Source organism: Podarcis vaucheri (genome assembly GCF_965113315.1).
Source record: "Podarcis vaucheri genome assembly, chromosome: 6".
Classification (NCBI taxonomy): Eukaryota; Metazoa; Chordata; class Lepidosauria; order Squamata; family Lacertidae; genus Podarcis; species Podarcis vaucheri.
In genome coordinates, this window is record NC_138764.1 from 4,620,869 (window position 1) to 4,637,943 (window position 17,075).

Here is a 17,075-nt window from a genome sequence, read left to right on the forward strand (position 1 = left end):
CTTTCTCTGTAGATTTTTATGATCAACCTCAAGCGCCGGAAAGACAGGCGGGACAGAATGCTGCGAACTTTGTACGAGCAGGAAATTGCAGTCAAACTAGTGGAAGCTGTGGATGGAAAGTGAGTAGATGGTATTTTGTCTTTTTTATTAACATGCTGCCATTTGTGAATTATAAACACTGGATGATGCAAAGTTTGAACATTCTGCCTTGACAACCCCACTAGATTGTTTTCAGTGCTGTGAATTAGATGGCTAGCGGAAATGGAGTGTGTGATTTGCCAGTGAGTACTAGTGTGCTATTAGAAAGGAAGGCTTCTCTGAGCCACAGATGAGGGTCTCTGCATGAAGTCTCTGCATGAGTCAGCTGCTCTGGCCTTTCAACTAGCCTCTGCTGAGTGTGGTCAGTTTTGGTGCATGTCTCTGAACTGGGAAATTGGAGCAGCTGGTCACTGAGAGACAGAGCAGAATTCCCGGTTTTCAGAAGAAGCCACTCCTGGTCTCCCTACATCCAGTCTGATCAGTGGTTCATACAGATGCCCAGAGGAGAGGCTCATCTGAGGATAGGTTATTCTGACTCTTACAAGTTATCTAAACTGTTTAGGGGTTGTAAGAGCAAAGAGGCTCTCAGAGATCTGCAGTATATTTTGATGGACAAAAAATTATCAAGTTGGCCTTTTCTTTGATACTCCTGTATAGCTTGTGAACTAGAATATTGTAGAACCAAATTTTAATGAGTTCAATCTCCTGGAGAAATGGAGCGCTGTTGGGCTGTTTGCATAGTCCATATTTCCCTGGGAGCCTCCATGGGAAATTTTTGCTGTTAGATTCCTGTACCTGTTGTATTTAAATCCACATCTCTTAATCGAAATGCAGTTGTTAAGTAGAATTGTCAAGACAGTTTAATATACCCAAAGCTTTCTATAGTTGCACAAGAGACCATTGTTCTAAAGAGGATGTTGACAGCAGGTTTCTTGCCGTTGGCTCCAAGTCAAGTAGCAGATACCTTCTCATAAGCTGAGATTTGCTCTCCTTTCACACACAATACTCTTGATTAGCAAATCCAAGGCCATGTCAACAGCAGATTAATCTTGTTAAAGCTCTCAAACTAGAAAGGAAGAAATGACTGGGCGGGAGGTGGTGGGGTAACTACTTGTAAAGGTTCATCCAGGTAAAAAAATATCCTGCAAATAGAAGACTAGCATTATCTGGAAGAAAAGTTATTGCCACTCGGTGCTGGTTTTCTATTGGCAGAGAGTTTTTAACAGAAGAGAGAATTTAAATGATGTTATCCTTGGAGTCTAAACTGGTGCAGTCCATTCTACCACTTCATTCTTCTGCATGCATTGACTTTCTTCATATCCTGAAAACCTATCCTTAGGTGACTTAACCCTTGTTCCTTGCAGAGCATTGAATGCAACCCAGCTGAAAGCGCTCAACATAGACATGCTTCCTGGCTACCAGGATCCTTACTCCTCAAGGGTGCTGACTAGAGGAGAGATTGGCTGTTTTCTTAGCCACTACTATATCTGGAAGGAGGTGAAGTCTATTAACTGCTTGTCTTGATTGTAATTACCCTGGGATGTATGGGGAAGTCTTTTGAGAGCACTGAAAATTAGATGCCTGTCAGTAACAAAATGGTGGCAGATGGAGGCAGGGTTTGGCATAATCAGCTGACAACTATTGACATGTTATGTTGACATCTAATCTTACTTTTGAAATTGCTGAATTATTTGCAAAAGCAATTTACTTCTGGCACAGAGTCACCTGCTTTGAAAGTTCCACCCCCTTGGCCCTTTATGTCACTTTCAGAGCCTCAAAATAATCAATAAGAATTATAATGTTGCAACAGGCAGATGGATGTGTAGCACAGATGCAGCTTAAAAGAATTTCGCATTGGTTCTGCATCTGGTACAGTTTCAAGCTGTCCCACAGCAGACAATACAGCTCCAGGTACCATAAGTAGAGTCAATTTCAGTTCCTTTCCTCCCACAAACTATTCCTTTAAGGTGGAAGACAAGGAGCTGGATAAAGTCCTGGTCATTGAAGATGACGTGCGCTTTGAGCACCAGTTCAAGAAGAAGCTCACAAAGTTAATGGATGATATCGAAAGAGCCCAGCTTGACTGGGAGCTCATGTAAGTAGTGGTCTTCTCTGATTTTGCCTGTGAAAGGACTTCTCTTCCTTCCATGGAGCTTGGAAATGATCCATAGGTGTATCTATAAAAGCACCTAACACTGAAATAGGAGAGAAGAATGCCTAAGAACTGATCAGCTCTCGCTTTAGGAAAGTGGAGGAAAAGGGTGGCTTTTGGAGGGTGGCTTTTAGGAGGTTTCATTGACATGATTCCAGCATGACTACCACGTGCAGATGTTTCCCCAAAGTCTGGAAATTAAGGCACACTTTTCATGAAGTGTGGCCTTTTACTTAAAGCAGTTTATTTGTAGACGGTCCCTTAATTGCTTACTACCAGTGAAAACTGATTGGAAAGTGTCTGATTGGTTTTGGCCAATGTCTCATACAGAAATGCACCAGGCACCCTCTGCTAAATAGGAACGTTGGTCTCTCATTTGCTGGGGCTTTATAGCCCCACTGGGCTTCCCTGTCTGGAGATACAAAACTCATTTTTAAGACAATTTCACTTGGGTTTTGAGTTTTCTTTCTAATATTTATAGCAGAACATGAACTTACTGTCATGAACTGCGTGTGACTGGCTGTTTATTTCTTAGATCCCCATGTTTCTTTGATAAAGCTAAAAACAGCTTCCATGGAGCTCCCAGTGGTTTTCCATCCAGGCAGTGATGAGGTCCACACATGCTTGGGTTCAGCTTCATGGACATGTGACATGTATGTGAACAGAATATCAATTCCATGGCAGAACCACCTGTCTTTTTCTTTCTAGATACATTGGCCGGAAACGGATGCAGGTGGAGCGTCCAGAAAAGGCTGTTCCCAATGTCATGAACCTTGTGGAAGCTGATTACTCTTACTGGACGCTGGGCTATGCCCTCTCCTTGCAAGGAGCTCGGAAGCTGATAGGAGCCGAACCTTTCAGCAAGATGTTGCCTGTGGATGAATTCCTTCCAATCATGTACAACAAGCACCCAGTGTAAGTTTCGTTGTGCTGGTTGAGTTGTATTGGATTAGTTAGCTAGGTTTGCACCATACTGCATAGCCCTGTGGTAAGCAAGCATCTGCCTCCTATTGGAACCTGGGCTACTCAACCAAATTCTGATTGCGTTTATTAGGTTACCTGCTCAAATAGTCATTGCGGAAACTGCCACTACAACTACTTTGGGAATGACTTTGTAGGTGCAGAGAAGGACTGTTTGTGAGAAAGGGACAACGAGGAGATAGAATCATAGAATCATAGAATCATAGAATCATAGAGTTGGAAGAGACCACAAGGGCCATCGAGTCCAACCCCCTGCCAAGCAGGAAACACCATCAGAGCACTCCTGACATATGGTTGTCAAGCCTCTGCTTAAAGACCTCCAAAGTAGGAGACTCCACCACACTCCTTGGCAGCAAATTCCACTGTCGAACAGCTCTTACTGTCAGGAAGTTCTTCCGAATGTTTAGGTGGAATCTTCTTTCTTGTAGTTTGGATCCATTGCTCCGTGTCCGCTTCTCTGGAGCAGCAGAAAACAACCTTTCTCCCTCCTCTATGTGACATCCTTTTATATATTTGAACATGGCTATCATATCACCCCTTAACCTCCTCTTCTCCAGGCTAAACATGCCCAGCTCCCTTAGCCGTTCCTCATAAGGCATCGTTTCCAGGCCTTTGACCATTTTGGTTGCCCTCCTCTGGACACGTTCCAGTTTGTCAGTGTCCTTCTTGAATTGTGGTGCCCAGAACTGGACACAGTACTCCAGGTGTGGTCTGACCAGAGCAGAATACAGTGGCACTATTACTTCCCTTGATCTAGATGCTATACTCCTATTGATGCAGCCCAGAATTGCATTGGCTTTTTTAGCTGCCGCGTCACACTGTTGGCTCATGTCAAGTTTGTGGTCAACCAAGACTCCTAGATCCTTTTCACATGTACTGCTCTCAAGCCAGGTGTCACCCATCTTGTATTTGTGCCTCTCATTTTTTTTGCCCAAGTGCAATACTTTACATTTCTCCCTGTTAAAATTCATCTTGTTTGTTTTGGCCCAGTTCTCTAATCTGTCAAGGTCGTTTTGAAGTGTGATCCTGTCCTCTGGGGTGTTAGCCACCCCTCCCAGTTTGGTGTCATCTGCAAATTTGATCAGGATGCCCTTGAGTCCATCATCCAAGTCGTTGATAAAGATGTTGAATAAGACCGGGCCCAAGACAGAACCCTGTGGCACCCCACTAGTCACTCTTCTCCAGGATGAAGAGGAACCATTGATGAGCACCCTTTGGGTTCGGGCAGTCAGCCAGTTACAAATCCACTGAGTGGTAGCATAGTCAAGACCGCATTTTACCAGCTTCTTTACAAGAATATCATGGGGCACCTTGTCAAATGCCTTGCTGAAATCAAGGTAGGCTACATCCACTGCGTTCCCTTCATCTACCAGGCTTGTAATTCTGTCAAAAAACGAGATCAGGTTAGTCTGACATGACTTATTTTTCAGAAATCCATGCTGACTATTGGTGATCACAGCATTCCTTTCTAGGTGCTCACAGACTGTTTGCTTAATGATCTGTTCCAGAATCTTCCCTGGTATTGATGTCAGACTGACTGGGCGGTAATTATTTGGGTCCTCTCTTTTCCCCTTTTTGAAAATAGGGACAACATTTGCCCTCCTCCAGTCTGCCGGGACTTCGCCTGTTCTCCAGGAATTCTCAAAGATGACTGGGAAGAAAGGGGATAAGGCACTTCTATCAAGCAGGCATATTTCCAGTGAGAGTAAGGGAGTAGGTCACAAAGGACTTGATTTGAGTCAAGACCAAGAAATAGGTAGTGTAGATAGCAACAGAACTTCAGACAAATAAGTGCGTCTGTGTGTGTGTGTGTGTGTGTGTGTGTGTAATGTGATCCTCTTGATACCTTTTGTTGGTCAGTTAAATTTTTAAAATTAAAATATGACATGAGGCAAGTGCCCTGTGATAAATGAGATAAATGGTGGTGTGTTCTTTGGTTTATTTAACACACACCTCTTTGCCCAGGCGTCCCCAAACAGCAATGCTGTACTGTCCACATTACATTCTATTGTATTGATTTGTTTTAGCATGGCTGTATTAATCAATGGTTATTAACCACTTTTAGGATTTTTAAAAATGAAATGCAGTCTAGAAATGGTTTTAACAAAAATTAAAGTATGATGGGACAGCGGGAGGGGGTATTATTTCCCCAGAGAAGCACACTTGGTGCCATTTCACTTTGGTGTGTTTTTGGCACCAGGTGCAGACTTTTTATTTTCTCCAGTGTTTTTAAGAAATGCTACTTTTTCATTTTCTTTGTATGTTACTTTTACCTGTTGCTCAGTTTTCATTTTCGATTCTGTACATCATTTTTAAAAAATATTGGAAACATTTTATTATGTTGAAATGTGGCATATAATACATAAAAAGTCACAGCCTTGGTAAGTTATCCCCACAGAACCTGAAAGGAGCAGGTTCACAGCTTCAGAGGCTCCGACATTCAGCAGTGTCACTGGAGGCTCAGGCAGCCTCGGTGGGGAGGAAGCGCAAATCAAATTTCTGAGCACAATTCAAAGTGTTGGTGTTGACCTTTAAAGCCCTAAATGGCCTTGGCCCAATATACCTGAAGGAGGGTCTCCACCCGCATCATCCAGCCCAGACACTGAGGTCCAGCACCAAGGGCCTTCTGGTGGTTCCCTCACTTGTGAGAAGTGCAGTTACAGGGAACTAGGTAGAGGGCCTTCTCGGTAGTGGCGCCCGCCCTGTGGAACGCTCTCCTACCAGATGTCAAGGAAATAAACAACTATCTGACGTTTAGAAGACATCCGAAGGCAGCCCTGTTTAGGGACATTTTTAATGAATGATGTTTTAATGTATTTTTAATCTCTGTTCGAAGTTGCCCAACAGATGGGCGGGGTACAAATAAAAAATTAGTAGTAGTAGTAGTAGTAGTACAGTGGTGCCTCGCAAGACGAAATTAATTCGTTCCGCAAGTCTCTTCGTCTTGCGAGTTTTTCGTCTTGCGATGCACGGTTTCCCATAGGAATGCATTGAAAATCAATTAATGCGTTCCTAGGGAAACCGCCTTCAGACCAGGTCCGGGGACAGTCTGTCCCCGGACCTCTTCTGAAGGCTGGGGGGGGGGCAAGGGCTTTTCTTCCCACCCCCAGCATTTTAAAAAACCCTGGGACAGCGGAGGACTTCTCCGCTGTCCGGGCGATCTTAAAATGCTGGCGGGCGGCATTTTAAAATCACCCCGGGACAGCAGAGGACTTCTCCACTGTCCGGGGTGATTTAAAAGCCCCTGGGAAGGCAGGCAGGGGGGACAAAGACTTTCGCCCCCCGCCCGCCTTCAGAAGGTGTTCCTGCCCCCCCGCCCGGCTTCGGAGCAGCGTTCCGAAGCCCGGTGGCGGGGGCAGGTGTTCCCGTCCCGCCGCCCGGCTTCGGAGCATCGTTCCGAAGCCCGGCGGCGGCGGGAGGAGGCGTTCCCGCCCCACCGCCCGGCTTCGGAGGAGGTCCGAGGACAGTGGGGAAGACGCGCTGCGCTTCCCCGCTGTCCCGGATATTTCCCTATGGGCTGTCGTCTTGCGAAGCAAGCCCATAGGGAAATTCGTCTTGCGAAGCGCCTCCAAAACGGAAAACCCTTTCGTCTAGCGGGTTTTCCGTCTTGCGAGGCGTTCGTCTTGCGGGGTACCACTGTAGTAGTAGTAGTATTTTCCCATCTCTGGCTGATTTGCCAGCTGTGTCCCCTTTTGGACAGAGAAGACTTGACCACTGTACTCCATATTCTGATAATTTCGAGTTTGGATTATTGCAATATGATCTTAGAAGAGTGACTAGTGGGGTGCCACAGGGTTCTGTCTTGGGCCCGGTCTTATTCAACATCTTTATCAACGACTTGGATGATGGACTCAAGGGCATCCTGATCAAATTTGCAGATGACACCAAACTGGGAGGGGTGGCTAACACCCCAGAGGACAGGATCACACTTCAAAACGACCTTGACAGATTAGAGAACTGGGCAAAAATAAACGAGATGAATTTTAACAGGGAGAAATGTAAAGTATTGCACTTGGGGGAAAAAAATGAGAGGCACAAATACAAGATGGGTGACACCTGGCTTGAGAGCAGTACATGTGAAAAGGATCTAGGAGTCTTGGTTGACCACAAACTTGACATGAGCCAACAGTGTGACGCGGCAGCTAAAAAAGCCAATGCAATTCAGAAATAAATTTGAGGGCCGACGTGGAAAAAAGAGTGATCTGGGACGCAAGCAAAGCAGTGATGAGAGGCTTCTTGATTCAACAAAATTCAATAAAGAGAAAAAAACAAAATGAGAAAAAAGAAAAGATTTTGGAAAAGATAAAGGAAGGAGAGAAAAAATTAAGAACAAAACCAAAGTCCCAGGAGATTTTAAAAGAGATTAAGTTATATCAAACACAATATATGGAATTGATGAACCAAGAGATTGAATGGAAGATAAAACAAATGAAACAAAAGACATTTGAATCAGCAAATAAATGTGGCAAACTTCTGGCATGGCAATTGAAGAAAAGGCAGAAATTAAATACGGTTACAAGCCTAGAAGTGGATGGAAAGAATATATCCAAACCTAATGAAATTAGAAACTGTTTTCTGAGTTATTTTAAAAAGTTATATACTCAAGGCCCGCAAAATGAAGAAGATATAGACAAATTCCTTGATAAATATGGATTACAAAAAATCTCTCATCAAAGTAAGATGGATCTGAACCAGAGAATAACAGAACAAGAGATAGAGGCTGCCATTCAGAACATGCAACTGGGCAAATCTCCAGGACCAGATGGACTGACTTCTAGATATTACAAATCGTTGAAGGAATGGTTGACTCAATCACTAAAAGAAGTTTGCAATGAGATCCTTGAGGGAAAGAAGGCACCTGAATCGTGGAAAGAAGCATATATTTCACTCATACCAAAGACAGAGACTGAAAAGACTCAACTGAAGAACTACCGCCCAATATCACTACTTAATGTGGATTATAAAATTTTTGCAGATATTTTGGCAAAAAGATTTAAAAGAGTGTTGATGGAAAGGATTCATAAGAACCAAGCAGGCTTTCTCCCTAAAAGACACCTGGCAGACAATGTAAGGAATGTAATAGACATTTTGGAAAAGCTAGAGGTGAATATAAACACTAAAGCAGTACTGATTTTTGTGGACGCGGAGAAAGCCTTTGACAATATTTCTTGGAGCTTTATGATAAAGAACCTGCATGGGATGGGGGTAGGCCAAGGTTTTGAGAATGGTATGGCTGCAGTATATTCTGATCAAAAGGCTAAATTGATTGTAAACAACGTAGTAACTGAGGAACTTAAGATAGAAAAAGGAACACGACAGGGGTGCCCAATTTCCCCATTACTTTTTATTTCAGTTCTGGAGGTGTTGCTGAATATGATAAGGAATGACCAGCAGGTTAAAGGAGTGCAGGTCGGAGCTAAACATTACAAGTTAAGAGCGTTTGCAGATGACTTAGTACTGACTTTACAAGAGCCAATCACTAGTACGAAAAAGGTTTTAGAAATAATACAACAGTTTGGCCAGGTAGCTGGATTTAAGTTGAATAAACAAAAAACCAAAGTTTTAGGAAAAAACTTAACAGACATGGAAAAGGAGAAATTCCAAGAGACAGGGCTGACAGTGGTTAAGAAGGTGAAATACCTAGGGGTTTATTTGACATCTAAAAATGTGAATTTGTATAAGGACAATTATGAAAAATGTTGGTCAGAAATCAAAAAAGATCTAGAAATATGGTCAAATTTGAAATTGTCAATGTTAGGCCGAATTGCGGTGATTAAAATGAATGTATTGCCTAGAATGCTATTTTTGTTCCAGACCTTGCAGATTCTTGACAAGATGGAATGTTTCAAGAGGTGGCAGAAAGATATTTCGAAATTTGTCTGGCAGGGCAAAAAGCCCAGAATTAAATTCAAAATATTGACAGATGCAAAAGAAAGAGGGGGTTTTGCCCTGCCGGACTTAAAATTGTACTATGAGGCAGCAGCTTTTTGCTGGCTGAAAGAATGGATGCTCCTCGAGAATACGGACATTTTGGATCTCGAGGGTTTTAACAATGCTTTTGGTTGGCATGCATATTTATGGTATGACAAAGTTAATAGTGCCTTTAAAAATCATATTGTTAGAAAAGCACTATACAATGTTTGGATAAGATATAAAGACCTGTTGGAAAACAAAACCCCTAGATGGGTGTCACCAGTGGAGGCTAAAGCAGTGAAGAAACTCAATATGGAGGTCGGATGGCCGAAGTATTGGGAAATTTTGGAACAGGATGGAGATAAGCTTAAACTACAAAGCCATGAGAAATTGAAACATAAAGTACAAAATTGGTTTCAATATCGTCAAATAATGGAGTTTTTTAAACAGGATAGGAAAATTGGCTTCCAGGTGGAAAAATCAAAACTAGAAACTGAGTTATTAGAACCCAATACTAAGATTTTATCTAGAATGTATAACTTGTTGCTGAAATGGAGTACACAGGACGAAACAGTCAAATCGGCTATGATCAAGTGGGCACAGGATGTTGGGCACAATATCATGTCAGCTGACTGGGGCAGAATGTTTGTCTCTTTAAGTGTTTGTTTGTTATTTAAAAACTTTGTAAAACCAATAAAAATTCTATTAAAAAAAAAAAAGCCAATGCAATTCTGGGCTGCATCAATAGGAGTATAGCATCTAGATCAAGGGAAGTAATAGTGCCACTGTATTCTGCTCTGGTCAGACCACACCTGGAGTACTGTGTCCAGTTCTGGGCACCACAATTCAGGAAGGACACTGACAAACTGGAACGTGTCCAGAGGAGGGCAACCAAAATGGTCAAAGGCCTGGAAACGATGCCTTATGAGGAACGGCTAAGGGAGCTGGGCATGTTTAGCCTGGAGAAGAGGAGGTTAAGGGGTGATATGATAGCCATGTTCAAATATATAAAAGGATGTCACATGGAGGAGGGAGAAAGGTTGTTTTCTGCTGCTCCGGAGAAGCGGACACGGAGCAATGGATCCAAACTACAAGAAAGAAGATTCCACCTAAACATTAGGAAGAACTTCCTGACAGTAAGAGCTGTTCGACAGTGGAATTTGCTGCCAAGGAGTGTGGTGGAGTCTCCTACTTTGGAGGTCTTTAAGCAGAGGCTTGACAACCATATGTCAGGAGTGCTCTGATGGTGTTTCCTGCTTGGCAGGGGGTTGGACTCGATGGCCCTTGGGGTCTCTTCCAACTCTATGATTCTATGATTCTATGATTCTATGATTCTATCTACGTGGGGCTGCCCTTTAAGGGGATTTGGAAACGTCAACTGATCTGAAATGCAGTGCCCAGATTGCTGGCTGGGTTTTTGTTTATATCTCATATGGTTTAAAATAGTTGCACTGGTTGCCAATTTGCTTTCAGGCCCAATTTAAGGTGCTCATGTTCGTGGTAAAGCCCCAAACAGCTCAGGCCCCAAACACCTGAATGGCCACTTCCTTCCCTACAGATCTTCTTTGGTGCTGAAATGGTCAGGGTGGCCTGCTGGGGGCTCTCCCACCACCCTCAGAGGCTTGGGGGGCTGATGGCTCAGGAGAGGGCAAAGTTATGGAGCTGCCTCCCAACAGAGGCGCATATGGCACTTTCATTATGCAGCTTTTGACAAATGCTGAAGATGCCCCTCTTTATTCTGGCTTCTGATAGTGGAGGTGTATATTTTTAGGACCCACCTCATTTCTGTGATGGTTAAGTTGCTTTAAACTGTTTTTAACATTGTGTTTTAATCGTGGTAGCCTGCCCTGAGACCTTAGGGTGAAGGGTGGGTAATAATAATAGTAATACTACTACTTCTACTTCTACTACTACTACTAATAGATTGAGGCTGAGTTCACTGAAGAAGTGATTTTCTGCTGAACAGCTCTGACCTATCTGTTATGAAATATGAAAGACAAAAAAAATCTCCATGGCTTTAAAGTGTAGTGCTAAAATACAGTGGTACTTTGGGTTACATACGCTTTAGGTTACATATGCTTCAGGTTACAGACTCTGCTAACCCAGAAATATTACCTCAGGTTAAGAACTTTGTTTCAGGATGAGAACAGAAACTGTGGTCCGGCGGCGCGGCAGCAGGAGGTCCCATTAGCTAAAGTGGTGCTTCAGGTTAAGAACAGTTTCAGTTTAAGAACGGACCTCCGGAACGGATTAAATACTTAACCCAAGGTACCACTGTACTCCCTTTTGTATCTGTGGCCATGCTGACATTGGTGTTTTCTCCACTTTAGTGCCAAGTACATGGAATACTATGAACCTAGAGACTTGAAAGCCTTCTCTGCTGAGCCTCTGCTGGTCTATCCGACACACTACACTGGGCAGCCAGGATACCTTAGCGACACAGAGACATCCACCATCTGGGACAATGAGACCGTAGCCACTGACTGGGACAGAGCCCTCTCTCGGAAATCCCGGCAGCAGGGCCAGATCCACACAGATGCCCAGAACAAGGATGCTCTGCCACCTCAGCCCTCTCTTGACGCAGCATCTGGAAGGGATGAGCTATGACTGTTCACTGGCCAAGGAACCCCTGACAACATTGGCAACAGCTGGACTTGCCTCACGCACCATCTTTTGACCTAGAACCTTTCAGAGATATTAACGTTTTGTCTTAACTGGCAGATGCAGTCATTTTGAGCTGACTGGTTTTAACTGAACAAGAGTCTCCTGTTTTGTAGGAGGAGCGGCTGAGCCTGACTGAGTCAGGTTGGCAACATCTGAGAAACACTGTATTGACAGTAGGCCATTCCCCCCCCCCCTGTCTGGGTTTGTACCATGGAACCCTCTGCTGAGCTGGAGGACTCTAGAGGGCAGCAAGTTTACACTCTGAAAGGACAAAGCTTTCACAAACAATGTCTTTCTACACTTTGTGTAGAATTACTGTATTTATAAAGATTAATATATACAGAGGAGAGGTTTACAGGCCCTTCCATGTTAATTATTGGATTGCTGCCGGGCTTTGTCAACCACGTTCTTAGAGAGAAATCATATGGAGAGGGGGAGACTGTCAAAGAGTTGCTGCCAAAAATTATCCCGTGGCTTTATCTATCTGAATTACAAGTGGATCTTTATTTTGTCTATTGTGAGTCCTCAAAGGTGCAAATAACTTGTATTTATTTATAGATACAAGGACTGGTGGTGGTGGTTACGAAAAATTTCTACAGCAACTTCCAACCTGCAAAATTATTTGTAGTCCTTGATCTACAAAGTCTTCCTCACCACAGCCTCATGGGAGCGAAGATGTTAAATGCTAGATCGCACAGCTTCAGCAATCAGCGTCAGTGGGTGGTTTCCTTGTGTAAGTGAGCCTTTATAGATTAAATCCTACAGGGAAAATCTAAATCCTACAGAGAGAATTTAAATATCGCCTCACACATGATGCTTGTTCACACATTCAGGTCACACATTCAGCAGCAGCATAAGAAATCTCCTCCTGGCATATGTGAGTAAGTGTCTCTCTGACTTCTGCTGCACTTGTGACCCAGCAGGAATTTGAACCCAGATCTCTTCAGATCCATGCTGAGCACTTATATATAAATGAGGCAATCTCAGCTCTGGTTAAGACCCTGTGGTATTCCCTTCACAACTTACAGCAGTTGTCTCTGCCTCCCAAACATTGCAACCTTGGGCAGAGATACCTTTTTAAAAACTGAAATATTGTCTGGAATAGTTGTCAAGCAGTTGGTCATCAGAACAGAACCCTGCCTCTCCCATTTTATATGGATAGAAGGGTGAATGGTGAATGTAAACTGAGATGACTATAACACAATGTCTTGGGGTTTTTTTGAGAGTGAGCAGTCTTAAATATCTCTTGACTGCTAATTCATTTTTAAAATAGACAGACAAACATTATTTCTTTCAAAGACAACACATGAGGGCTCCCTTTCAACATTGTACCAAAGAGAAATCTCTGGTTGTATCAAGCTTGCTGATCTCTGTTTCGTTAAGGTGATTTAAACTGTTTGCATACTCAATTCTTGTCTTTGTCACCCCCATCATGAAAACCACGCTTGTCCATTTTGGGATGAGCTGATACCCTCCCTGTTGGACAGTGTCTCAACACACTAACATCACATCTTTATAAATGCACCAGAAGTCGTGGCCATTTAATTTTGTAATGTAGACTTCAGAGTTTGAATGGAAAATCATTACTGAAACAAAACTTTTTAAATAAAAAACTAAGGGAAGAAACTATATGTGCTTAACCTGCTGTAGATGCTGAACACAGGAATTGTTGTTCTTAGATGGAATAACTGTAGTATCCTATTACACTCTTTCCTAAGGGGATAATGTTGCTGCTTATCAGCTGGTCTGATAATATATAGCAAGTCAACTTGTCTGTTGTCATGTCTTTTATTTGTGACTTTAAATATTGGCAGTATGGTGTGATGTGATCTGATTGGGCACGCCACAGTCCAGCTGGAGTTTGTCATCTCTGCTTTGAAAGATTAATGACACCTGGTAAAACTCCTTTGGTCTTGAAATGGCTTGGAGGGAGCAGAATCTTGTTGCAGGAGCCAGCTGGATAGTTCTTACTCAGAACTCCAAGCCTGTATACCTGGATATCTCTGGCGATGTCCCATCCAGGCACTGAGCCTCAGATGTGCTTAAGATTCAACAAGGTTGCTTTGGTAGGTGTCTTCCACCCATGCTGTGTGTCCTGGTGTGGTGGGGCTGCTGCACTTGGCCACTTGACTTACAGAGTTCTTCCTGGGAGGAAAGATTATACTGCAATGATACAGGTAAGTGTGGTGTGCCCCTGCCATATCTTTCTCTGTGGTGGAAAGAAGAAGCACCAGGGGTTTTGATCCTTGCATTACCTCAGCAGTGAATCTGCTGTTCCTGTGCAACCTCATCTTACGATTCTCACCATTGATGCATGCACTTCCTGTTGGTTTGGAATTGAACTATGTAGTCTCGTTTGAACCATTTAGTACTCTGGGTACAGACGCTCTGGAGAAACGAGAACTGATTGTTGAAAAGTACAACCACACTATGGAAGTAATTTGCCAATTGGCCCTAAATTGTCTGCTTACAGCAGGGACACGGAATTGACAAACTATTGGCCAGACCTAGCCCATGAAGCTTTTCCAACCAGCACACAGTCACCCACTCTCTTCTCAGCCCCACCCCTACCTTCTTAGTGGCAGTGATCAAAAACACCCCCCATACAAATGCAGTGAACTGCTCATGGAGGAGATTGATCCCTTTCTGCATGGGCAAGGTGTATGCATTGTGTTGTGTGATGAGAACGGGGCTCTCCTTCCTCACCACACAGCAGAGAAATGATGTAAACTGTGCTTGAGAGCAGGAATGCCTTGATGCATGCAATTTAAGTTTCATGATATCCAGCTGCTATGTTGTAGCCCACCCTGGCTCTAGCTAGGACGCTCTGCAGCGTTTCCTAAAAATGAAGTCACAAAGCTGTAGCAAGTTGGCCTTCCTGCTACACCACAGTGTCCAAAGTAGGACAAAGAAGTTCAGAATATAGCTGCGAAGACTTAAAACTGCAGTAAAGAAGGGAGGCTAGTTTTGTGTTTCCTGGTGCATATTTAGGGAGCCATGAACCTTGTTCTTGGAAAAACAAGTCAGTTTCACTTGATTTTTTTGTGGTTTTCCTCCCCCTTCCTCAAATCCCATTACAATTTTCCATAACATTGATGGATGGGAATGGTGGTAAAATAGTTTTTTTTTTTCCTGGTATAGCCCAGGATTGTTTAAATGCAGCACAGGAGTTTGTAAAGGGTACAAATAAAATGGGAGCGAATAGGATCATGACTGTCCAGGGTCTCTTATGGCTAGGGCAGGCATTCTATATTATACTCTCATCCCTAGGAGAGTTCTTCAAAGAAAGCAAAGTTTTGTTTTCCTTAACAACGGATGTTTCTAAAATCTTAGCACAATGTGTTTTCACTCAAGTGAATTGCTAGGAAGTGATGCAGGGATTTTCATGGCCAGTTTCTTGGGGGCAGAGTAAAGTTCCATGCAGGTCCATGCAAACACAGACATAATTTAAGGAAATAGTGGGCGGCTTTCATTTGGTAGTATTCAGTGTTTCCCAGATTGAAAACAGCACATTTCCTTCTTAATTGAAGAAAATAAAAGGAATCTTGTGAAATCATGGAAATGATTATGAGATGAAGCTCTGTCCATTGGAGGGAGAGCACTCATCAAAAAGCAAGAAAAGCTTAGGAATGTATAAAGGGGTGGGAATCAAGAGGGGAAATTAAGAGCTTAGCGAGTGTCCATGAACATGAACTGCTGTGAATGTGATATATTACTCTAGCAAAAATTATCTGAACTTTCTTAAGGACAGCTTGATTACACAAATGAATTGCAAAATTTACTCAGACTGCCTAATAATATGTGGTCACTTGCAAGCCACCAACTGTTCACACCAACTGTACAGCCTCATGAGCAAGTCAACAAACTTAGATGTGCCTAGTTCTTTTACATAATTGGGAGAAAGAACTTCTCCTTGTAACATGTAAGGTTGCAATGTCTGAGGTGGATTGTGGCTCCGGTAATTCATTCTGAATGTCCTGATTTCATTAACATTATTGTTAATAACATTACTGTTTCAGTAAGCTGGAATTAATTCACTCTCAAAAACTCAACCCTATGAATGTGATGTCTGATATACACCAGCTATTTCTGAATATTTGCTGTTGGTCTGCTATCCAATGATACTTCATTTCAGCATGTGATACTTTAGTTTGATGTATAAGATCATACTTTGATTGGCTCAGTGGTAGTGCATCCGTTTTGCATGCAGAAACTCCTGGGCATCTTTAGGTGGGGCTGAGCGACTCCCCCCCCCCCCCGCTGAAACCCTGGAGAGCTGCTGTTAGTCAGTGTGGACAATGCTGAGGTAAATGCTTCCTTTGCTCCTGTGGTTCTAAAGCTCAGTGTGTGCTGGAATCATGTGGGATTGCTCTTATTGCCAAAATCAAAACTCTTGAGATTCTAGAAAGTCCAAAGCACTTGAATTATGAGGTGATTTCATATTCAAATCTCAATTTGAAATTCCACATCTAAAACCTGGATTGTGAAATAGTTGTGAATTCTGAGTATCTTCAAGGATAGATTGCTGATGAAAATCCAACAGTGAACTAGTTTACATAGCTTAGCAAAAAGGGTATGTGTTAGCACCAAAATAAATGAAACTCTTTACACAGCAGCTGTTAATAATTCTCGCCTTTGTTTAGAAAGACACTTTATCATCACAAGCTTAACAATATAAAAATCTAGCTGATTCTACAGATATATACAGTCTTGAGTATGTGCATATACTTACACACATAACACATTTGTTGCATTGCTTCTTTCACCAGAAAACAAAGAAAATGGATCTTGGTTTTTGAAAATCCATCTTAACTCTGGACACTTTTAAGGCTCAGTTTTGAAATAACCCTTCTCTCCTCTAGACAATAACACTGTGCAGGGATTTAAACTAAGTAAGCCAGGAAAGAGTGTGTCTTGAAACAGAAAGAAGTTTCGCATAGTGCAAAATGCATTATCTGATAAGACCAGATGGTTTTTCAAACGCTTGACTGGTGAGCTGTTAGCAGCAGCTGTGTATATTCTTCTAAAATAAAGTTCAGTGCCAGAGCAGACCAAGTCCTGCATTCTGTGATCCATATTAAATGGATGTGCATGGCTGCTCTTACTTCATAGAACTTCATAGAACTGCTGGAGCATATTTAGTCATCTCTCGGGCACCTGAAATCTCACTAGGCATTACCCATACACTTTTTCAAGTACATCTCTTGTGGCAGTAATGGCCAGAAACTTGCTTTTTTATTCTTAAAATGAAAGGTGAGATGTTTTAGGAAGCTGAATTCTGCCCCAGGGTTCTTCTTTGCTTCTGCTGAAGTGCATTGTATATACG

The 17,075-nt window shown here is 42.7% G+C and overlaps 1 protein-coding gene across 2 annotated transcripts in view; it reads left to right on the top strand.

The window, feature by feature from the left end:
* The window catches only part of COLGALT2 (collagen beta(1-O)galactosyltransferase 2), a 68,983-nt gene extending 55,462 nt beyond the window's left edge, over positions 1–13,521 (top strand). For both annotated transcript variants that reach the window (XM_082226660.1, XM_082226661.1), the window contains exons 8-12: positions 13–119; positions 1,404–1,536; positions 2,007–2,134; positions 2,900–3,106; positions 11,416–13,521. In XM_082226660.1, coding sequence (XP_082082786.1) covers positions 13–119; positions 1,404–1,536; positions 2,007–2,134; positions 2,900–3,106; positions 11,416–11,692 — 852 coding nt within the window. In that variant the 3' untranslated portion in view covers positions 11,693–13,521. The remainder of the gene's footprint in view (positions 1–12; positions 120–1,403; positions 1,537–2,006; positions 2,135–2,899; positions 3,107–11,415) is intronic.
* Positions 13,522–17,075: the final 3,554 nt, after the last annotated feature.